Source organism: Silurus aristotelis (genome assembly GCF_946808225.1).
Source record: "Silurus aristotelis genome assembly, chromosome: 5".
Lineage (NCBI taxonomy): Eukaryota > Metazoa > Chordata > Actinopteri > Siluriformes > Siluridae > Silurus > Silurus aristotelis.
The window spans coordinates 22,483,390-22,508,075 of NC_139578.1; the positions used below are offsets into that span (position 1 = coordinate 22,483,390).

Here is a 24,686-nt window from a genome sequence, read left to right on the forward strand (position 1 = left end):
ATGATTATCCTTACTTTGAGATGCGACAGCAGGTCTTGTGCAGTGGAATGTCCCATAAACTGAGAGCCCAGATATCTGGACTGAACCTGTCCCTCGTTTCAGAAGCGGACGTGCACATCCAGCTTTGTTTTTCGTAGTCTCGTTGAGATTCTCATCAAACATAAGAACGAACGGCGATTTGTTGACTTCGGACACCAGTTCTTATTTGATGTGGATTGCTAAATCAAACTTGGCTATGTAAGCTGTTTTGTCGGGACCGCAAGTAAACGTGTTAGCGATGTCGGAGTCAGGGAACATGCACTTGAAAAGCTCTGAGATACCCTCGTTATCATTGTAGGACTGGTGTTTAGCGATTGTGTTAAGAGTCCACAACATCTCGGCTTTCATTGTTGGTGTGGACCCAAAAGCTGTGCGCAGCTCCACTCTAGTTGCGGCCATAGCTGGAGGGTCTGCAGCGCTAGCAGCAAGCTGGCTAACATTAGTTGGTTGAAACACGCAGGCGATGAAAGGAGTTTGTTTTTGTCCATTGAGAGCGTTTATGTGCTTGGACAAGTTGGCATGAGACTCTAATGCCTTCATTCCCATTGTACCTAGCTGAATTCTTTTTTTGCATATGGTGCAAAACGCCTCAAAAACGTATGAAATTGGTAGCTAGCTAACGTAAAAACAAACTTAAAAAATATAACTGCGTGCGTCAGTCAACCTTTCCTGTGGAATGCTGAGATTTTCATTGATTTCTCGCGCTTCTCCTTTGCTTGTTGTTGTGTTGTGTTGTAGTCTATGGCTGTGGTGTCGTAGCGCGTGATCTTCCTTTACTGAAGGCATCGCGTGTTCGCAGTATTTTGTAGGGTGACCCGGGGCTGCGCTGCGTTCTCAATTATTGGTTCCGCCACTTTTATACTACGTCATTTAATCAAAATAATCGTGGTTGACAAATGAAACTTTTGAGGAAAATTACAATATAGAGAAGTTACATACAGCACAATTTTAAGACCCAGACATCAAAATTTAAGACTTTTTAAGGTATTATTTCCAAATTAATAAATTCAATGCTTTTAAGACTTTTTAAAACCCTGCGGGAACCCTGCCTACTGTGAAGCATGAGGGTGGTAGCATCATGCTTTGGGGGTGTTTTTCTGCACATGGGACAGGGCGACTGCACTGTATTAAGGAGAGGGTGACCGGGGCCATGTATTGCGAGATTTTGGGGAACAACCTCCTTCCCTCAGTTAGAGCATTGAAGATGGGTCAAGGCTGGGTCTTCCAACAGGACAATGACACGAAGCACACAGCCAGGATAACCAAGGAGTGGCTCTGTAAGAAGCATATCAAGGTTCTGGCGTGGCCTAGCCAGTCTCCAGACCTAAACCCAATAGAGAATCTTTGGAGGGAGCTCAAACTCTGTGTTTCTCAGCGACAGGCCAGAAACCTGACTGATCTAGAGAAGATCTGTGTGGAGGAGTGGGCCAAAATCCCTCCTGCAGTGTGTGCAAACCTGGTGAAAAACTACAGGAAACGTTTGACCTCTGTAATTGCAAACAAAGGCTACTGTACCAAATATTAACATTGACTTTCTCAGGTGTTCAAATACTTATTTGCAGCTGTATCATACAAATAAATAGTTTAAAAATAATATATTGTGATTTCTGGATTTTTTTTTTTAGATTATGTCTCTCACAGTGGACATGCACCTACGATGACAATTTCAGACCCCTCCATGATTTCTAAGTGGGAGAACTTGCAAAATAGCAGGGTGTTCAAATACTTATTTTCCTCACTGTATATACTTTATATATAAATAAATCAAAACATCATCCTTTATGAGAATCATTTATTAAGTATTCATATTTTCAAACAAAAAGCCCAAACTATTTACACACTTATAATCTCTATGTTATCATTTATTTTCAGTAAGGTTTCACCGTTATCTGATTTTAAAAGTTTAGCTACAGGACAAACTTAACAATGGGAACAGGTAAATGGTTCATTGCATCACCTCCACTACAAGTTACATGCAAATGATGTTAAAACAAGGAGATTCCTACTCAATACTGATCGTCTCCCATTGTATCAAGACTATGGGAGTTGGGAAATATTTTAGAAAATCCGGAAATTCCTGCAGTCATTACTCAAGAGGAGGTTTGGAGGATGATTTTGTGTCAAATTATGATCAAAGCCCTCATGCATACATGTACTTACATTTGTCCTTGGAAATAATGAGGGATCTTTAATGAACAGGAACATTCAGGCATGGTAAATAATAAAAAAGGAATCATTTTCATTGCTCTCACAAACCAGAACCATTCTTTCACATGAATCATTATGCCATGTCATGTTAAATTGCACTGGCACTGTCTGAAAGCTGAATGCAGCTCAAACATTAATGACCAAAAAGGGCCACCTAAGTTAAACAGTAATTTCAGTTAATTCCTATATAATCTACTACTTAAGCCACTAATCAGTCCAAAATACAGCTTTAATACAATGCCTGATATATTTATATATTTTTTTACCATGCTGCAGCTTCTGTAACATAAATAATCCTCAAACTATTTAGTGAGAAATAGCCAGGTTCTATGCAAACATGTTAATTTTAGGGCTGATGAGTTTTACACACACACACACACACACACAATCCTCAACCAAAGCTCTGATTAAGTTAATGACTCATTTAGTTCAGGAATAAACATGGGAGTAAAATCAAGTTAACTAAACATGTTAAACTTATTTTCTCTCCAAAGTACAGTTAAGGCATGTCCTAAAAAGGTAGGAGGAAAAAAATTTGAAAAAAAAAAAAAAAAAAACACCACACTCAAAGAGGAAAACAGTATACAGTATATACAGTCTACATGGCAGCCAGAGGCCATGAGTATGAAGTCTTTGTTTGAATACGGTTTCATCAAGACAGCAGCTGAAGGAAGTGAAGTTTGCGTTTGATACTACATGATGACCATGCTTGCATGTGTGCTTAGCCGACCTCCACTTGCATTTGTGTGTGTTAGCCATGTATGCAATAAGGGTCTGTACAGGTAGTGACTGTCATAGTTCCAGAGTTCCAGTATCCTGCTCTCTGCATAGGCATGCAATGAGGGTGATGATCACCTACTGATGGTGCCAGCAAGCCAGAGTGGTACAGCACATTTATATCAGTTCAGTCACTTCACACCATTCTGAAAACGAGGTGACGTCTAAGGGCAGGTATCATCGGTGGTCTTACTCCGAGAGAGGGCGGGAAAGAGAGAGAGAGAGAGAGAGAGATTTGAAGAAGAAAAAAGAAAAGAAGGCAAGGAACTGTCCTTGTCAGAAGATCTGGTATACTGGTCTGCAATAAAGTGAAAAAAGACAAAGAGACAATTGTAAGTAACAAAACAATTTCTTTTCCACGACGGAAATGTGCATTCTAATTAGTGACATTACCGGACAGACAGTTCTGCTGCTGCAGTTTCAGGTGACTCCATGTTGAAGTTAATCCACAGCTGAGCAGAAGCTCTGTTCAAATTCTCGTCTACTCCTCAGTTAATCTGTAGAATACGCTGGAATTGTCTCTGTTCCTCAGCCATCAACAAGCAGTTTATAAAATGTTCTTTCCTGCATCTTGAGTGCATCCACAGGAAATCTCCAAAAAGGCAGAACAAGGAGTAGAACATATTCCTCAACATTCAAAATGTCTGATGTCTTATTAGCCTATTTCATTGGTATATGTTCAAGATTATGTTCAGTCCGAAGAATTGCGCCGTTAAAAAAAAAAAAAAAAAAATCATCACTTATGTACATTTTTTAATAAAGAGGGAACATCATGCCATGTTTAGGTTCTCACTAGAGGGGCTTTAGCTGGATTTGAAGTGTCCGGTCAGCCATGCTTCAACAGCACCCCCTGTCTTCCTCTATGTGTCCCCACAGGTTCCTCACAGTTTTGAGTGTGTGAAAAGTGCATAGTGAGAGCATTGAGGCAGTGATCGTTCGCTCGTTATCTTCAGAAGGACGACGTCGACTGCTTTGATACTCCCTTCGCCCATATGGAAAAGAAAGGCTAATAACAGTCCCCAGATGACGAGGACAGAGCTGAGGTCATGAATGTCTCTCATGTTCTTCTGTACTTTCCAGCACGTTGCAGACGTCCATTTTTTGTAATTCTTTTTTTCCATTCAACTTTTCTAAAACGAAATCAGTCTAGAGACCAGTTCTAGATACTTGGGGGAAGAAAACTCTTAAAGCATTAACAATCGCATTCGTGCATTTCAAGGTACCGAAAAGAAATGGTCTGTGCTGTTTTTGATTTTTTTTTTTTTTTTTTTTTCTCTTTTCCAGGAACACACCTTTTCCTCTGGATGAAAAAAGTATATAAATCCACTGAAGAAAAAAAAAAAAAAATAGGCAAAAAGTAAACAAAAATTCAACAAATTCAGTAAACAAAATATGGTCAGCTTTATAATAACTGCTTGTCTCAGCACCCAATCCCCAAAGTCAAAAGTATGGAGACTTTCTGTATGCCACACCCATTTCACAACAAGGGGGTGGGACATGCTGTCATGTGATTACAACACCTCCTCACAAAATATTTCTGAATTGAGTAATCCCACCCTCCAAAAAAGGGGAAACACGCACCCACAAAAGTCCAAGTGTTTTTCTGTAAACAACCAAAACTCCAGTATGGAATAGATTTTTTTTTTTTCTATCATCATAGTCATAATGTTTATATGAACAGGATTGTAGAGGCAGTGTCTTCTGGTGGTAGTCGGCTTGATTCGCCATCTTCTTGCTGAATAGGCTTTTTATAAAAAGATACCTTTCACTCCATTCCAGTCTGACTACACTTCCATGTGTTGAATAAAAAAAAAATAAAAAATAAAAAAAATAATCCGGCTTCACTGTTTTTTTTTTTGTTTTGTTTTTTTTTTCACCTTTTTTTGGAATACATTCAAATTTTTTTGTAAAAAACAAACAAACAAACAAACAAAAAAAAACACGACACACTTCACATGGTGGCAATGAAACTAAAAACTACAGGAAAATAATTTCAAAAACAATAATAAAAAAAGTAGCAGCCCCAAGTGCTCGTTGTAGTCCAAATACTTTTAACTTGTGTATATATGTGTATAGTAGAGATACATATATGCCATAACAAAGAGTCAACAACAAACAAGTAACATTAGATGAACATTTGTGTGCACATTGTTGTGCACTTGCACAGTTTGATGGGATCTATATAAGCCAGTCAGTCACTTGCTCAAAAGTAAGAGAGTGGACAACAAGGCAATGTGAGCCACATCCCCCCCTCCCCCAAAAAAGTGGACAATCCTGTCAATGGACTATCCCCAGGCTACACTAGAAGAACTACAGAGAATGGTGTGCACAACGCACAAAGCTCTTGGTATATAAGCACGGGAGCGAGGTCTTTTCTGAGACATGCTCCCAAAAAATAATGTCTCAATGGCAGCAATGAACTTCAACCACTCGCCCTTTTAAGTTCTTAGGCACATGTGTGGACAGAAACTCTCTTGCACACACGCACACATAACAGACACACACTCACTCAAATGCATGCATGCATACACAAATAACCTCAGGACTTTGCCCATAAGCCTACTAGAGGCACTGATAAGGGTGGTGGACAGAAGAGAGAGAGAGAGAGAGAGAGAGAGAGAGAGAAAAAAAAGGGAAAAAAAAAAAGAACACTTGCATGCAGAGCACTGCTAAGTATAAAAGAAGCTAAAGCTTTTTGTTTCTGGTTGCATCTACAGCTTACGTATCCATCTGGGGATGAGGAAATGACAAAAACTAAAGGATGGGTTGTGCCATTGCCCTCTGTCCCCCTCAGTCAAATACACAAACATGCTGCAAATATACAAAAGAAACATACATTCTCTCACACACATTCATTCACAACGTACAAAATTCTAATCCGCTTGAAGAAAAAAAAAAATATATTCACAAAATGGCCTCGTCATTTTATACATCTTGGTAAGCAACGCAAAAACAAACAAAACAAAATTGTGCAGACTGGTATGCTTTAAACACACACCCACTCATACTCACACACAAAAATATTATTCTCCATAACATATCCTAACCCATTTTTTGTCATTTTCTCTTTTTTTTATATAAGTGCAAATCTTCAAGTTTCATGAGCAAAAATCTTATTATTTTATATAGCTTTTTATAGAAACTTTTTTTTATAAAGGAAAAAAAACAAACAAACTTAACAAAAAAAAAAAAACCCAAAACAAACAAACAAAAAAAAAAAAAACAGTGTTTGTCTTCCAAGAGAAAATTTTCTTTTTCTGATACGGTTTGAATAAACAGGACGGTCCCCCATTATCTTAATCAACTCCGTGTCCAGTTTTAGTCACACACACAAACACACATATTATGTGGGAATATTTCTGAATCCATACCACATACCTATAACATGTAAAACCTTCTTAAAAAATAAACAAAAAAAAAAACCTATCTATATACCACCTTCATAAAGTGCAATAGTTTGAATAAGGTGCTTCTTGTGTAAGTGCCAGAAGTTTAATTACCCCAAATATCACCCCTTCCCCCAGCATACCACAGAGGAATTCTGAAGCTGTAACTGGTGTAAGAGTACAATGACTCTTAACCCCCAATTTATACTTCAGCTGCAGTTTCCCCTTCACACACACACACCACTCTCTATTTATCCTGGCTTTTCACCCCAACCCACCCACCCCCAGCAGTGCACATTGGACTTGCGGAGTCTGATTAGTTGGACCCGCGGAAAAAGGCCTCAGGTAGCTATTGCTGTGGACTCAGTAATCCTCCACCATCTCCATCTCACTCAGGCTCATCCGATCACCTGCACCATGGAATGAGTAACCTGCACACAAACAGATATTGAACACAATAAGGTCTAGGGGGTTGAGATTGATTGAATAATTAATTGACACTTGGAAACCACAGGATATTTGGAATTCATCTCATGAAAATGTCGAACTACAGTAATTGACAAATACTAAAATAACAGCCGGTCCATAGGATTAGACAGTAAACAGTGTTGAGCGGAAATGGTGACACCGTCGAGAACACTGGCAGGAACACTTCTATTAGTGTTCCACTAACTCATTAGATCTTTTACTATTTCATTCCAATAAATAGGGACTTCCATAGGACCAGCAAACTGGTGAGAAGTTGTTTTAAGCAATTTTGTAAAAAAATATATAAAAAGAGATTATAGGCAATTGTACCCAAGATGCTAGGATCAGAGTGCAGCATCATGGGCTGTTTCTTCTTCAGTTTCCCTGCTTGGTCGTAGCCCATCCCTGCCTTCCCAGAATGCACTGCCTGGAACATGGACTGCAAAGCAGCAGGGTTCATACCTCTCATAGAATCCTGGACAAACAGGGAGAATATAAAGATCACACAATCAAATAACAATAAAGCTGCAACATTTTATTTAAAAGATAATGATTTTTTAATGAAGCTGAATAAAACGACTGCAATATAATAAAATATATTTCACCAGAGAACGGGGCACATCCTCTACCCCAGAGTCAGTGTGTCAGCTTTTTTTGTGCAGTGCTTTGCAGCAGGTGGTTTATTTAAGTTTTGCTGAGGTGTCTGATATTAGCAATGTCTTTCAGCACTTGAGAAAACTCTGAGATGAGGAGACTGCATATGGGCGCTTAAATTAGAAACAGTAAAATTATATAATGGCCTTCATTTTTCTTTTCTTTTGTTTATACAGCTTACAAACAGAATTTTTTACTCTTGTTGGCAATTTCTCCTACAGAACCATTGCCCGAACCCAAAAAAGGATCACATTGCACTTTTCTCCCCAGAGCATCATCCCCTTTTCTGCACCACTCAGCTCTTTTACTGGCAAACAGGCAATAAATGAAGCATTGAGTGTGACAGGGTGGGAAGTGCCCCCCACCTGTATATTTTGTAACAGGAGCTTGGAAGTAGCATACTAAAAATAGATAAATAAGGGATTATTTTTGGTCTGACTTTTTTTTATTATATATATATATATATATATATATATATATATATATATATATATATATATATATATATATATATATATATATATATATATAACTAGGTGCCAATATCACACTACAAGATATTACTAAGCAATGCGAGGTTTAACAAACACTGTGATGGTGCTTCCAGTGTTTCAAAAACAGGCCTTGTTTTGGGGACGCAACATAAAACTGGGAGGGAACTGTAAGAGTCCTACTAGATACATGGTGATTTAAAATCTTTGCTCTACAAGACATTTTTTGTTGCACATGCTTAATTTTTGGTATACATTGCACAAATGAACAATCATTACCACTAGAAGATGAACATGATTAATATTAATCCATGCATTTATATTGGGAATGCAATGTTTACTAGCTTCATTGTTTATGTATATTATAATGGATAATTTATTTATTTTTGCCTGTTCAAATTTTCAACATTACTAAAACAGCAGTGCTGTCAAATTTAAGAAACATTTGCCCTTCAACCACAAATATTGTTCGTTTAAATTCTGTGCAGCACTGAATATAATATTGAATTGTTAAATGGTGTTTGGATGTTTTACCTGCAGAGGAAAGCTGTTCATGGTCAGTCCACCCACCTCCTTAGAGAGCTGGCAATGAAGAGATTAAAATATAAGGCAAAAATCTGCTAAGCCAGTTTAAACCATAACCAATTCCAAAATTTCCAACACCTTAAAAAAAGTTTTGATGTGTTTGGATGAAATATACAAGAGTATCCGAGATTAGTGCTTACCTGTACTGTACTAGTCCTGAGCATATAAAACGCTACACGAGTCAATACGCTGTTCTTGCAGTTACTGCAGTTTGTATCATTGCACAAGTGTTCATGTTTCAATAATTTAACGTTATTTTTTTTTTAAGGTGCCTATAATAACGAATTTGACATTTTAGTCCCTGTAAAGAACATACTGCTAAATAATACATAACTGATTAGAGCACCATTTCTTCCTCTTACGTAAACCCTCACACACCTGCTGCTGCCTCTGATGGTTGGCTTTCTGTTTGGCACGGCGCTCCAGAAACTGCTTGGCAAACTCTTTGGCTTCCACAGTGTCACCCAGGTAGGAGCGGATAAAGTCCAGCACCTCGTACGGTGACTCCACCTCCTTCAGATATGCCACAATAGTGGCCACTGTGAAAGAGCCACAGACCAAAAAATAAATATACAAATAAAAAAAGGTCACGATGGAATATAAAAAGATGAATATCAATGTAATACATGAATAAAAAAAAATTATTAAAACATAACGCATGTACCATCCAGTGAGGAGTTGGAGTTGTTGGCAGAGGTGTTAAGGGCATGCAGCATCTGCTCACACCATGTGGTAAAGCCATCCTGAGCCTTCATCCCCTGCAAGAGCTTCAGTAAGCGCTCTTCGTCCTCGGTTCGCTTGCGACGATTCATCATCATGTACTGGTCACTACAAAGGCAATTATATGAGAAATGTTTTTCACAATAAAATTGCATATTCACAACTCAGGCTTAACCACCGTCATGTGTAGTACCTGAGTGAGGGGCTACTGCGGCTGTTCTTCAGGCCCATGCCGCTACGTAGTGCGCTCTGGTTCTTTAAAGCCTCATCCCAAACCCCCATGCTGCTTCCTGAAGGACTGCTGCCACCAGGTGCCTTCCCATCCATGCCAGCAGAACCCCAAAGACCCTCTGTAGCCCACTGTAAAGGTTTAGAGAGAAAAAACCAAAATATTTACTGAAAAATGCATGCCATTTTATTATTTTATTCATTTGGCTATGCATAATATTGCAGACTATTTAATAGTACTCATATGCAAACATTACATGTTTTCAATCAATAGCTTTCACACAAAATAATTGATCTAGATATAAAGGCTCTAACTCCTCTAAACTGGCTTACTCTTTGCTGTTGGGCTCTCTGTTGCTGTTTATAGAGTCTCTCAGTGTCCTGTTGAATGTCCAGCGTGTTGATGGACTTGCCCTGCTTCCCCAGTCCAGACACTGGGCCTGTGCTCCAGCCTGAGCCTGTCCCGGATGCCCCCTGACGTGGAGCCTGCTGCAGTAGCTTCATCAGCAGCTCCTGCTGCAGTACAATAAGGAAGAGACAACGAGAAATTAAACAAGTATCCACATCACTAATACAGCTGCTTTGAAAAACATTCTGCACAACCTGCTCTAACATGGCAGGGACAATTACCAAGTGCTTGAATTTCCAGTATGGGGAATGAAGGTTTTGCAACAAATGCCCTCATCATTAAAAGCATGACTTTAGCGAACACAGAACCTAGTAGACATGTTGTCTTAGCCATGCATTTTAAAGATATTGAAGAATGTTGCCAATTTCACCCATCAGTTCATAGACGATTGTGAAAAGACACAAACTTGTAGAGCAAAGAATCTATAAAAAGCGAGTGTGTAATTCCAAACAATGCTACCTTCAAATACTCATGACCTTGTGACTAAATCCTAATAGGCTGTTTTAATAATTGCTTGACCAACTACAAAAATAAATAAATAAATGAAAAGAGGCCATATGGCTTGAGCTAATTTATAAAAAATAAAAATAAAAAAAAGGATGCATGAACTATCTGGAGAATATAATTCAACATTAACAAGCAATAATCACTCACAGCACCACAAACAAAACATTTATATATATATATATATATATATATATATATATATATATATATATATATATATATATATATAATCCTAGCCACTTATTTGTTGACGTCTAGCTTAGACCACTTTATTTTGCATTATACATGATCAAAATTCTTTACCTGCTTGCGCCTGAAAAGCTCTTCCTCCTCTCTTCTTTTCTGTTCTTCTTGCTGCTGTCTTCTCTTTTCATCCCTTCTTTTTCTCTCTTCCTCTTCCCGCTTAGCCCTGAGTTCAGCCTCTCTTCTCTCCTGGAGCTACACACAGATACCCAGGTTTTAGATATTTCTCATGTAGTTAATGCTGTTCGGCCTGCAGAGGGTGCTGTTCTCACCTTCTGAAGCTGTTCAAGAGTTGGACCCTGAGTTGAAGAATTCATTGTTAAGTCCCATAGACTGGCCTCACCACCTGAAACAAAAAAATGTATCAAGAGTGAAATTTAAAACAAAATGCATCTTAAACAATATGTGCAAAACAAGCGTGTGTATGAATTTACCTGTCGGCTGTGAGGCTGAGGTATGCATGTCCCACATGGACCCTGTATCTGGCACTGACATTGATCTGTTCATTGAAGGCATCATACCCTGCTCTCCGCACCTAAATACAACACGAGTTGAAAATTAACCCCCACACACACACAAAAAAAGAAAAGATTATCTCGAGAAGAGAACACGTTTATATATCAAACCAATATTAACACTGGTCTTTTTAACCCTGCTTTCCCAGGCCAATTCCTCACCTGTAATCCTTCATTTATGATGTTTAGACTTCCACCTTCCCCAAAACATCATCTAATTTTGACATTGAGAATGCTTAGGCGATGATATTAGCCAACAGTGTCCTGTTATGTGTAACTGAATATTGCCCATATATACACACACAGTTCTCTAGAGCACAGATCTGACCCCAAGTTTGATTTAGAACATTAATCTTTCACGATCAAGAAAAATCTCCAAGGATATAAATTCCAAATCAATCTGTACATTGGATTCCCACCCAAATGTCCTGGTTCTCTCAAAAATACACCAAATTTCACACTTGTCCTCCTCATTTACTTGACCTTAACGACAGCGACGCTTTGTATTTTTTGTGTGTAGAAACTGACGTGCGTGACGATTACAAAAAACATTTTCTCTAAGACGGAAATCAAATGACAAGAACTTTACTGCTTGCAAACAAAGGTAAAGCAAACAGACAAAGCCGGTACACTTTGCCCAACTAGCCATGGATACCAGAATCCTTGTGCCAACAAATACATGATACGCACTATGGACAGAAGAAAAAATATGAATACAGATAAAGACACATTTCTGACTCGACAAACCTGTTAATGAGTTGGAAAAGCTGATGCTGTTGCAGTTGCTGGTAAAGAGCAGCCGTAGCCAACTCTTGCTGCTTCTTCAGCCTGTCCTGATCCAGATTACACTAAAAACACACACACACACACACACACACACACGGATATACAGTGAGGAAAATATGTATTTGAACACCCTGCTATTTTGCAAGTTCTCCCACTTAGAAATCATGGAGGGGTCTGAAATTGTCATCGTGGGTGCATGTCCACTGTGAGAGACATAATCTAAAAAAAAAATATCCAGAAATAACAATGTATGATTTTTTTAACTATTTATTTGTATGATACAGCTGCAAATAAGTATTTGAACACCTGAGAAAGTCAATTCCAGAGAAATTTAAGTTAAAAACCATACTAAATGTAGTCAATTTAGTTTAACAACAAAACATAGCAGCTTTAATTCAATGACAGTAGGAACTGAAAATCAGATTGCTTTCTACTGATTCTAAGTTTTTGCACATCATTCATAAAAGCATACTATTTAAATTGTGTGTTAATGTGTCTGGTTTCTTAATAAATGAGAAACATTAATTTTTTTTCTCTGATCATCTTCAAGACATTTAAATGTGTCCTGAACAACTTTGGTAAAAAAAAATTCTAAATAAAAAAAATAATAATTTTTACAAATTTGCTTAATCAAGACAAATTCCTGGGGTGTGAGAACAAATTACTCCATGTATTGTCCACTATTGAAAAAAATACTATACATCATAACAAAAAAGTAATTTCATTCCTTATGCAACCCTTAAATAGAACAGACATTCAGTGGCCTCTCAATATGCACCCATTTCTCTTAGAACTGTGATGGTGTGATGTTTGATTTTTTTTTTTGCGCCCAACAGGGTATGTATGCACGCTCACCAGCAGTGGCGGTGGGGAGGGGCCAGGCGCAAAGGGCACCCGCCCCCACATCTTAATAACATCTCCCAGAGGCTGGAAGCCCTCGTCACAGCCGCGCTTCACCAGTAAAGACATGCTGAAGTAACCTGCTTGAAACCACTCGCACATCTCCACTGTGCTAAAGGGACCTACACACACACACACACACACACACACACACACACACACACACACACACACACACACACACACACACACACACACACACACACACACACACACACACACACACACACACACACACACACACACACACACACATTAAACAGCTGCTGCTTTCCTCTTTAGATATCAAGGCTACATCAACTTCTGAAAACTATATGTAAGGAAGCACTGAGTGGTCCTGCTTACGAGTTTCACATACTGTACATACTGACATTTCCACTATACTGAAAAAAGATACAGAAAACAAAAGCGGACTCATAACTCGCTAACAATGGATATTACGGAAAGTCAATAAACGTAAAATACTGAAAAATTAAGTCAACTAAAAAAAGATGTCAGTTATTTGTAAAAATTAAATCATGCCATTAGCAACGCTTCCTGGTAGTTCTCATGCTCACTATTGTTTTAATTTTTGGAAACGCTCACTTGAAGCTTTCAATAGCTTCCCCCAGAGTTTCGTAAGCGAGTTTCGAGTGAATGTGCTTCCTGTTCTAACTTGGTAGAGGGAACTGTGCTATTATTATTGCCAAATGCAATGTATAAGAACGGGTTGTAAATAGCATTTCTGCATTTCTGCTTGTTTGGTTTATGCAAATGAACATGCACCTACCCTGAATCTCTCCCTGTGGATCCTTGTAGAACCATTTCATGGCAGAGTCATGGGAGAGAGGCAGGGCAGCTGCAGTATTTCTGCTCTCCTGCAGTGTTTGGGTGAAACACTCTTCCTCTAGAGATGTGTCCTGAAGAGCTGCAACCATTTTCTCTGCCTCCTGTGAATAGACACTTTTCTTTTAATTATATACAGATACTTCAATATTATAGCACTTGGGCACTGAGAAAACTGTGATAACTGTTAAACAGAACACAGGTAATGTCTAATCATGTGAAGTGTAGCTTTTTGTGTGAAACACTGATAATCCAATACCTGCTGCAGGTGCTTCATGCCCTCGTCATCCTCGGGGTCACCCCCCGGTTGTGGGAGGTCAGTAGCAGCAGAGGAAGAGGAAGGAGGGGATGAAGGCAGGCTGGAGGAGGCACTAAGGCTCAGCTCAGACACAGGTTCTGATAACACTATAGCACATACAGACATTTAATTTAAGCATTTGAGCCAATAATTAAAATACCACTAGAGAATGTCGAATGTATTTAATATTTGAATAACTGAAAGAACTTAAAAACAGTAACAATTTTTGCAATAATTAACATACATACATTTCATATCAATTCCAGTACCAGGCAAAAAAAAAAAATGCAGATGCATTACTAAATAGTGATCATTTAAAACTGATTACCTTCACTTGGCATCTTGCTGGACATGGCAGGTGCAGGTTGAGGATCCTCCAGACAAGTGGGGGCAGCAGTGGGAACGGGCTCGGCCTGAGGAGCAATGAGGGACATGGAGGAAGGAGAGGAGGGAGGGAGAGATTTCACCTCCACCTCACACACAGCTGCAGAGTCGGTCTCATCTAACCGTGAAAGGAGAGAGGGGAAAAAAAGGGGAATTAAAATGAAAAACTGAGTATGAAAAATATTTTAACAAAAATAAATCTTAAAAATCACCTAAAAAAATAATATTATATGCAAATACAGTGGAACCGCGATACTCACAACCTCGATAGTTTGCGACTTTCATTTGAAACTGGACTAAAAGTAACTCGCGGAAACCGATGGTTGACGAGAAGCCGTGAGTGGCTCGAAAGTTCGGAGTAACATTTCAAAACAGAATTTGTATTAATAAATTACATGCATGTATTTTATTATTAATTTTTAGTTAATAAAACTGACATGAAATTCACACTTTTTGTTGAGTTTACAGTAGAGTACATGTACAATTCCCCTTGAAAAAGGACCCATCAAAAGGAGAGTAAAAACCATGGAAAGTAACCCCTGCGAGTATCGAGGTGCACTGTAATAGGGTACATTATCACAGTCCTCTAAAAGTTTATCTAAAAACACTCTACGTCCACACTTATTTTCAATCGTTTCCCAAACGTTGCTTATCCACACGGAAACGTCTGAAAACGCTTATGTTGCTGTACTGCGCATGTGCAAATCGTAAGACACTTCGATCCGAGTCATTTCTTCATTTCTGCCTGGCGTTTATTTACTTTCCAGCTCTTTGAAAATGTCACACCAATGACAAAAAATGTACCGTAGTTTTCAAAAGCCTCTGATCTCACAGTCCACAATAGGGTGAGAAAACGGCATTTTCAAGCGTATCCACTTTGGAGAGCGTTTTCAAAAAAAGCTACGTTTTCGTTGACTGAAAACGTGTCTCAGTGTGGACATAAGGCCAACAAATAAATAAATAAATGCTTTTTCAAACAAAAAAAAACTTATTAGTGTGGACACGGCCTTAGTGTCAGACCACTCAGGTTATTTTTTAACACAAGCTGTTTTATACTCTAGTTAAAAATACCAGGAAATAAAAGAAAAATCTGGTCCACGTTCTGATATTTATCTTTTGATGCATCTCGCTGTTCCACTCATTTTTAGTGGGACTGTATATACAACCACATGCTTTTCTTCTTACCTCTCTCGGCGTCGTTTCCAAAACTGCAGTCTTTCTTTTCTCCATCGATACAAAACTCATCCTCATCTTCTAAACCCTGAAACTCAAAGTCCTCTTCTGGAATAGGATCTTTAGAGCCCTTCTGATCGTGTGAATGTGATATTTAAGAGATGCATATGAACACATGTAAACAAGAAAAACACACAAAAACACTTAGTATGTAGCATTTGTACACAATTCTATTAAGCTACACATGCAGAATGTCACACGCTTAGCCCCACCTTGATGGGCATGAATGCTCCGGAAGAGTCAAAGGTACCCATCTCTCCATCTTCTTCATCGGTGCACCACTCTGGCAATCCATCTCTCTCTTCCTCCGCCCCTTCACTTCCAGCTCTCCTCCTTCCCCCCTCAGTCCCTCCATCCCGAAAGTCAAAGTCAAACTTTCTACGGCGGACCTCACCATGCTCCCGCCAGCCTGCTGAACGGGGACCACCATCTTTCCAAGGCAGAAATCAAAAGGTGGACATCAGACTTACGATATTTATGGAGGAGATGTGGAGACAATAAATGTTAGGCTTTTCTGCATTTATCAGTTTGAACCTACCATCTCGGCGTGAACCAGCAAGCCTCCAGCTGCCTCCTGCCTCTCCACCCTCCTCCAGCTCATGCTCTTCTCGCAGTGTGCGCCAGTTATCACTGTCTGAACGCATGAACTCTTTCCTCCCCACAGAGCCCACATCCTCAAAGCCGACACGCAACCCCTCCCTACGCAGAGGCTTCTCAAAGCGCCTCTCACCCCTACACACACACACACACACACACACACACACACACACACACACACACACACACACACACACACACACACACACACACACACACACACACAATGAGAGATTACAAAAAAAAAAACAAACAAAAAAAAACCTTTGACACTGAATGTGGTATGCCATGTCTAAATTTAGACCACTGTGTCAGACACCAACACTAAAGCTCTATTCAGGTGGGATTAGTTTTACCACAGGACTTAAGTATCAGTGCAACATGTGCTCACAACCACAATAATGACCTGCTGTTTGGGTTCAGACCTATTACAGGTTTAATGTGAGGTTTGTTCAAACAAATCTATTATTAATGAGCGAGATCCAAGTTTGGCTAAATATCAAATTATGCTAATTTCGCTAAATAAAATGAGGATCGCGGTCGTACCGATCGTCCCAGCTCTGGCTACGATGGATCTCTCGAGCATTCCTGCTAAAGCCCACCTCTCCATCCTCAGGACTTCTTTGGTAGAACCCACTCTCTCCACGGCCCCTGCCTACACACACACAAATTTCTTACACATAAGTACATATCAATGTCAAAAGTACAGAGAAAGGTGTGTTTGCTATTTGCTGTGATGTCTTACTGGTGTATCTTTAAGTAGAAAACTAAAATAGTATGTACAATTCAAAAACAAACACGTGCCATCACATTTGGTTTTCATATCTTTATGCTTCTTTGACACTGTACTCTCTCAAACACTAGTCCCAAATATTATAAACCTCACATTCATTGATCTAAAGAATAATCTGCGCTTTTCCTCGTTCACGCACCTCGCCCACCTCTTACACTGCCTCTGCCACGGGCCATGCTAGCAGGAACGGCCCCACCCCCTTTACCCATCAGCCTCATCACAGCCACACTGTTTATGGACATGGAAAAATTCCGCTGTAGGAAACAAACGAGACAAACATTACAACCAAGAACAAAATATATTAACACACATTACAAGTAGAAATGAGTCTTTTGTGTGTTTTCATGGTCTGTGCATAAGTATCCTGAATGATTACAAAAAAAGTGATGAGCAAAAAAGTGTTTGGTAAATAAAATGGTTATGATGTGACCCAATGTTCTCTGCTTCGTTTCAAAGAAAAACACTACTATTGTGTGTGTGTGTGTGTGTGTGTGTGTGTGTGTATATAAACGTTTCTAACCTGTTCTTCCTCAGTGAGAGGAACCAGTGCCAGAGGTTGCTGAGGCTCATCCTGCAGAATAGCAGCAAACACCTTATCCTGCATGTCCTCTGGGATCTACACACACCCAGACAAGAGTAGCAACATCATTAATTCAAGAAACACATTTTTACATTTAACCAACGATTATTACAGCAATATATTTTACAGACGCTATAAAGCATTTTAGACCGTTTTCAAATCATTAAGGCACGATACAGCATGTTGCAGCCCACTGTGGAATGTTTAGAACGTTCATAACGCACGACTGAGCGAAAACCACATACCTTAAAATGGAAGATAAAAATTCTGAAATTCAGAAGTCGAGGTATAAATCTTAATGTAGTTACTATTATGTAAGCATATTTAACTCTGATTTAAAGCACACTTCGAGTTAGAGTTGTATTCTATGTATTATACTGAAACTTCTTGCACAAACAAAATAATGATTTTCAGTCGCATATACAAATTATCAGAGAAGTTCTTCACTGCAAATGAAGCCTCAATTGCATCCAAAAATGCACATCTGCAGAGTCAGTTTCCCCCTGGGATCCTCTCCTGAAAATGAATGGTTTCCGCTTCGTCTTTTGCTGGCTGCAGTGAAAGCGCTCTGATCTAAATATCTCTAATATAAAAGTAAAACAGATTAAAGAGTGTCGTCCTCACCCTGTTGTCTTTGACATAAAGTGCTAACATCTCCTCTCGGCCGTAGCGATATTCGGCCAGCTTGTACTTTGGCATAGCGGGAGAGGGAGGAGGGGAAGTCACACTGCCTCCACTGGAAAGTGCACGGAGCCTGAAGTAAGGTGAACAGAAATCAATGTTAGTAACAAAGAAACAAGTGAGGGGGGAAAAAAAATAATAATAATTCACAAAAGAAAGAACAGTAACAAACACGTACACGGTTTCACAAAAAAAAAAAAAGATGAAGAAATTCCACCGGGAAGGTTCACAGAGAAACTAAACTGAGCTAAGTGTGTCCTGTTATACACACATTTCATACAAATAGCTTTAGATGAAAAGAGCTTTATAAATGCACATCAGTGCTGCACTGCACATGTCAAGCACAGGAATAATCTTGTGTTGGCTTGTGATCAACTATTCACACAGCAGTCCTTGGCCCATTAGAAATGGCCTAGCACCAGAAAACAGGCCACACCTTACTGGCTGTAAATGTTTATACAGAGATTAAAGTAAAAAAGCAAGAAACGGGGAGGGGCAAAGAGAGGGAGAAAGAGAAAAAGAGAGCAGTAGTGAGTGAGAGAGTGTGCAAACTAAGAAAGCAAGCTCAAGCAACAGTGTGTTAAATAAAGAAAGAGGCATAGACACACAAGACTCAATTCATGCTGCATGATCAATGACTAGAGTTTAAACATAACTGTAAAGTATGCTTAAGTGTAGAAATTCACTAGACAGAAAAAAGTGATGAAGAAAAAAAAAAAAATGTGAAGGGAGCACTAGCCAAAAAAAAAATATACAAAATTAAATTGCATTGATGTAGACAGCACGGAATGAGAAAATGGAACAAAGAAGATGGTGAGCTGTGAACGTTATTTCTAACTTTTACCATTCTGGGCCGAAATTGAGTGTCTCTGCTGTCATATTCCTCCCTTCCTCTTGGAGCTGAACCTAATTAAATCCAAAACAAAATGTGCACACAAGTCAGCAACGAGATGTTACTAAGTCGTGCATTTTACACAGAAACGTGTGGAACACTGTTACAATACACACTTACCCTGTCCAGGAGAGCGGAGCAGGCAAGACTAGGCTGGACCAGGCTTAGGTGAGAAGGCTGAGTGGTGTGCGTGTGTATGCGCGTGTGTGAGGGACAGCGTCTGGATTATGTGTGTAGGTATGTGTTTTTTCAGATTTCCAAAGAATAAGAGAAATAGCTGCCTTATACTGGTTGTGTACAGAAAAAAAAAAGGACAAATCTGATGTGATCTGTTCACAGCCAAAAAAAACCCAAACAAACAAACAAAAAAAAAACCCTAAACAAATAAAAACATTCCAGAAAAATGCTGGGTTGGAAAAAAAAAAATGCTGAAAAAAAAAAAAAAAAAAAGAAATAAAACACTAACAATAACTGTGTGATAACTGCAATGCTTTGATACTGACGATAAAATCCAAATAGAGCTGCAGAAATCCAACGATATGAACAAATTTGATCAGCTGGCAACACAGTTGTCTTAAAGCAGGTGACCGTGACTCTCCTCCTTGGGTCTTCCTTTCCTCTCCCTTGTTCCTTCTTTTTCTCCTTCTCCTCCTCCTCCTCCTCCTCTCCCTCTAGTTGAAACGCTGAATGACCAGGCCCCGCCAGTCAACTCTTCTCACGCCAATGACTCTGCTCCTACCTCTGTGTACAAAATAAATATAAAACAGCACCATAAATTTAATCTAATAAAACTCAACACTCATCTTAACTCTTCCTATTCAAATGTTAAAAGCTTGTGGGGTTTTCTTTTCTTTTTGTGAAAACCAATTACATAATCCAGTCTTTTAACAGAAGTGTCATCACAATAACCTGCAGACACAAATCATGGTACTTCTTTATTTTTATTTTTTTCTTTCCTCCTCTCACATTTACAGTTATTAGAGAAACATGCAGCTTCTGACAGTATGAAGGTTTTTTTTTTTTTGTTTTTTTTTTACATTTTAGAGCATAAGGAAATATTTTTCTTTCACAGTTAAAAAAAGGCAAATAAAAGTTCAAACTGAATCTACTTATGAACCAGCATTTTGACTGTGGCTAAATATAAAGCCAAAACAATAACAACATGTCCGCGCAAGAATTTCTCATCCGCACAGGGAAAGTTTATGCTGAAGTTTGACTTGTCCGAATAATTGGACCTTATTTTTCTGTGCAACAATACTTAGTCTATGTATGTAAAAAGCCAGGCTATTTTTGAAGCTGCAGCTGAAACATAAGTCCAGGACAATCAGATCATATGTCTGAACTATCAGGTTTTATTCACCATTACCCACTGGACTGGTGCCTCAGAGGCCTGATGATATGGTGTCACAGGTGTCTTTTCCTCCAGTCTATTAACCAAAGAAAAACTTGCCATGAGAACTGGATTAACACTCCTCAAACACCTGATAATTTGTTCCCTTTTTCATTCTATCTGCTTATTTACCAAACATTTTGCTCCTTTTTTCCTCTGCATTTCACTGCTTTTTGCTCACTCCTTTTCTTTCCTTCCTTCTCATTCATCCATCACGTCCAGCTCGTCGCAGGCACTCTATTTCCCTTGAGGGGAAACATCTTATTTGCTACATTCTGCAACTGCATATACGTTGCGTTGGCATGAAGCAGCTCCAAGCTGTAACAGTAGTTCATTATTCATTACTGAATCCACACACAATGTATAATAAACCAGATCTCTCCAAAGCATTCTATCAGCAGGGTTTAAGGCACAGGGCGAGCTTGTGGAAGCTTCAGTGTAACATGAGCAGTGTAGTGGTTTTACTGCTGTGCTCGCTCAGGTTAAAGATCACAAAGAGCGCACTCAGTAAATTTCGCCACTGAACCACGAACATGGTACCAAAGCGTGAACTGGCTTAGTGTCTGTCTAATTTCAACATGGCGATCAGATCGCTTAACAAATATCAGAGTATGATCAGCGTTCTTTTTTTTTTTCTTAGCAAAACTAGCAGAACATAACCAGTTAGTTTATATGGAGAATATGGTTTAACCCTAAGCCTAGCATTCATTCTGTGGGAAAGTGACACGTCTCATTATTCTAAACTATAAATCAAATGAATGTTTGTTTACTCTGGAACTTTTAATTTCTGGCATTTAAAATGCGAAGTGCAAAACACATTAGTCCATAATCAAAGTTGTGCGAATGATCAAACCTAAAACTCCACAGACTTTGATGTAGAATGAAACTCCCATCTGGTTAGAGTAAATTTGAGAGCACCCTTTTTACCAAACAGAAAAATACCCACAATAGTATCAGCAGCAAGTATAGTAATATTACTTCTGGATAAAACCATGACAACTATATTTCTAACTGAAGCGTCAATCAAATCCAGAAAGGTTTTTGTGGTGAGACTTTATATAGGACAGTTCATAGCCAATTTCCAATACCTATATAACTAGCTAAATGACAATTTACACACAAAGCAATGGTCAAACTAAATGCACATGAGCAAGAAACAGCCTAAATATGAATTCTGATTACATGTATGTTAAGAGATTTGTCAGGGTGTCAACAAATTAAGTACAATGGAATTTTTAAACCTTAAATTTTTACAAAGCACGATTCATTTTCAGGAAAATCCAATATGGAGAAAGAAAATCAACATGACCAAAAAAAAATTCAGACCTGTGCTTGTGTCAATGCAGAAACATTAGCGATAAACATATGTTCTATATGATCCCCATAGTGGTGCTGGTGAGCTCAAATAGCTTTCACCAAAACTGCTGTACAGTTAGCAGGGACGGTCTTCAATTACTGTGCCAAATGCGAAATGTCACATTCCCATGTGACTAACACAAAAAACAAAACTGAGAATAAAGCGAATATACAATCCCAATAAGGAGACAATAGACCTCCAGTTTTAAATTACAACACGTTACTTGCACTGTGCAGTCAAGCATGGCAAGAGGCAATAAACTTATTGTTGTGTGCTATAAAGTCTTGGTACCTGCTTTCTCTTATGTATGCTCAGGATTTTTTGCTGTATAAAAGGCTATATTACACTTCAAATTGGCAATGTACCTTTTTTTTTTAAAATGTTTTTAAAAAGATCTGGTATTCTATTTAAAAGGAACTAGACACGGTCATTTTCAAAAAGCATATTAATAAAATATGTCTGAAGCATAAAACTATTTTCATCCAAGACATAATGCAAATTAGTTGTAGATATATGCAGAACGCTGGCAGTTTTTTCACAACACAGTTTTAATTATGTCCTACCACGGTGAATTGTCAGAAGACAAAAAGATTAGATCAGATTAACTTGGGCCAATACTGAGCAGTTCGGTGAACTCGATCATTATATAGTTATATCCAGCCTCGTAAACAGACAGACGAGCCAATCACAAAGTCCCGGGGAAAAAATATCCCTGGGGTTGCGCCATCATGGCAACAGACATCTCCCGGCAACGCTGTGAGGTGCTGTGTGGAGTTAAGACAAGAGAAACGCAGAGCTGAACATGAACACATGCCTTGCCTTCAGGTGACGAGGACAAGCAGTTAAACTGGTTAGGTCTCAACAACCAAAAACAATTCGGATTCCCTTTTTTCTTGACAGCATTTGCATAAACCAGACAATAAAAATGGGTACGATGCTGCAGCTTTCTTTACAGCGGTCTTAAATATTGTGCAACTGTAAAGCGCAGTCTCTCTTTGTATCAGAAAGTGAGGGTGAACTGATTATAGAATCATATTTACATATACATGTTAATCAGTAACACTGTGCTCCATTTCATTCATGTATGAACTCTGTCTAATTTCAGCAAATATCCTGCCTCTATTGTACATGTTTTCCTTGTGTATATTAGTGTAGTGAGATGCACTGTTTTACTCTTGGAACTTCCTGTATTTACACTGTAATCTTCCTACTTGAAAACGGAGGGTTAAGAGCAACCAATGTACACCAATGAATAAGTATGAGTCATACTCAGGAGACCACGGCCTCTAATGAGCTGAATATAAATTAGCAATAATTAATCTAATTAGACAAATCTGTCAGGGGTCACAACATTTCCAGGTATAAAGTCTGGACATTCCCGTGGACCACAATTAGAAAATCACCCGACGCGCCTCATTTACATATTTAAAGTATTCGTCTGAATCCCAATGATATAGAGACAAAAGTCCAAAAGCATAACTTTTATTTTATTGCATATTACTGTGCATGCTTTCTCTCCAAGTGAGACTAATCCCACCAATCACGAGTGTTTGTGAGCTCACGTATACAAACTTGGCCATGTTCAGGTTGCCCAGTTAGATAGCAGCATTTATTTAAATAAAAATGAATAAAAAAAATAAAAATAAATAAATAAATAAAGGGGGGGGGGGATTCACAAGTATAAGAAAGCATGTGCTAACCTTCACCCTTCCCAGCCTTAGAAGCAGCTTGTGGGTGGAAACTGGCAAACTGCCATATTAAAGGAAAAAAAAAAAAAAAAAAAGCCTCAGTCCTTCTGTGGGCCTCTATACATCACACATACACATAAACCCCTTTTTATTTGCAGACCTGAAGGTACACATAAACGAAAGTCAATCTTCTAACAATAACCTGACCGAGAACAATTGTTGGCTTCCTTTTGGCTGTATTCCACTTACAATCATTTTTTTCTTTTAGAGCCGTCTGTATGGGGAAATTATTATTAATGCATTTATTATATACGAACAGTGAAATTTACATGCCTAATGGAAACACCTACGAATGCCAAAATAGAATAAAAAAAAAAAAAAAAAAAAAAAAATTTACAGCAAATAGTTACCTATTAAAAATAAATCAACTGCAGGAGAAACTCATTCGACAAGACTGAACAACGACGATCGTGAGGTTTGGAATCGTAAAGGATGCAAATTGAGTCTTTATAATTCTTTATAATTTAGCTCCCTGCTAATAGACATGCTTTATTGAATATTTAATGAAAAATTTAAATAAATTATATTTTTTATTTAATTTGTATCTCCTTTCACATCTATTGTACATGAGAAATTCTGCACGTTAAACAAAGTGGCGGCTTTGTGCACAGCACTACAAAACTACATTCTTGCTTTTTTTTTTTTTGCAATAATCATCTAAACATGATATGGGCAGTTTTACATTGCAACAAGGCAGACATTGGCATGGGTTTGCAAGCCAAAATCCGAAAATGGCATGCGAGGAATGAATATTTAAATGTGGCGATGGGAGGGGCGGCAACGTTGCAGCAGAATTGTTATATCTGCTAAGCTATAATACAGTCAGCAGAATGAATTCAAAGATTAAAGCTTTGATTCAAACAATTAATGCATTTTCACTTCGTCAGATCACATGAAAACCGAAACTCACTTTCATGTTGACTGAGTAACACTACACAACATACTGGACGTATTTAACCCTGTGTTTTACTCCATAACATTATGGATGACGC

The 24,686-nt window shown here is 38.6% G+C and overlaps 1 protein-coding gene across 2 annotated transcripts in view; it reads right to left on the reverse strand.

Moving 5' to 3' along the window:
• Positions 1 to 1,817: 1,817 nt before the first annotated feature.
• The window catches only part of gigyf1a (GRB10 interacting GYF protein 1a), a 28,358-nt gene continuing 5,489 nt past the window's right edge, over positions 1,818 to 24,686 (reverse strand). Inside the window, exons 2-26 of one of the 2 annotated variants that reach the window (XM_083541438.1) lie at positions 19,320 to 19,940; positions 19,152 to 19,213; positions 18,251 to 18,380; positions 17,567 to 17,662; positions 17,195 to 17,300; positions 16,800 to 16,908; positions 16,195 to 16,388; positions 15,869 to 16,086; positions 15,609 to 15,729; positions 14,368 to 14,541; positions 14,001 to 14,146; positions 13,686 to 13,845; positions 12,872 to 13,038; positions 11,978 to 12,078; positions 11,150 to 11,250; positions 10,988 to 11,061; positions 10,776 to 10,910; positions 9,890 to 10,072; positions 9,522 to 9,688; positions 9,273 to 9,436; positions 8,987 to 9,147; positions 8,558 to 8,605; positions 7,209 to 7,353; positions 3,418 to 6,841; positions 1,818 to 3,322 (exon numbers count right to left, since the gene is read on the reverse strand). In XM_083541438.1, coding sequence (XP_083397564.1) covers positions 6,774 to 6,841; positions 7,209 to 7,353; positions 8,558 to 8,605; positions 8,987 to 9,147; positions 9,273 to 9,436; positions 9,522 to 9,688; positions 9,890 to 10,072; positions 10,776 to 10,910; positions 10,988 to 11,061; positions 11,150 to 11,250; positions 11,978 to 12,078; positions 12,872 to 13,038; positions 13,686 to 13,845; positions 14,001 to 14,146; positions 14,368 to 14,541; positions 15,609 to 15,729; positions 15,869 to 16,086; positions 16,195 to 16,388; positions 16,800 to 16,908; positions 17,195 to 17,300; positions 17,567 to 17,662; positions 18,251 to 18,380; positions 19,152 to 19,186 — 3,003 coding nt within the window. In that variant the 5' untranslated portion in view covers positions 19,187 to 19,213; positions 19,320 to 19,940 and the 3' untranslated portion in view covers positions 1,818 to 3,322; positions 3,418 to 6,773. Of the gene's footprint in view, positions 3,323 to 3,417; positions 6,842 to 7,208; positions 7,354 to 8,557; positions 8,606 to 8,986; positions 9,148 to 9,272; positions 9,437 to 9,521; positions 9,689 to 9,889; positions 10,073 to 10,775; positions 10,911 to 10,987; positions 11,062 to 11,149; positions 11,251 to 11,977; positions 12,079 to 12,871; positions 13,039 to 13,685; positions 13,846 to 14,000; positions 14,147 to 14,367; positions 14,542 to 15,608; positions 15,730 to 15,868; positions 16,087 to 16,194; positions 16,389 to 16,799; positions 16,909 to 17,185; positions 17,301 to 17,566; positions 17,663 to 18,250; positions 18,381 to 19,151; positions 19,214 to 19,319; positions 19,941 to 24,686 lie in introns of both variants that reach the window. The other variant, XM_083541437.1, reaches the window with a different exon arrangement.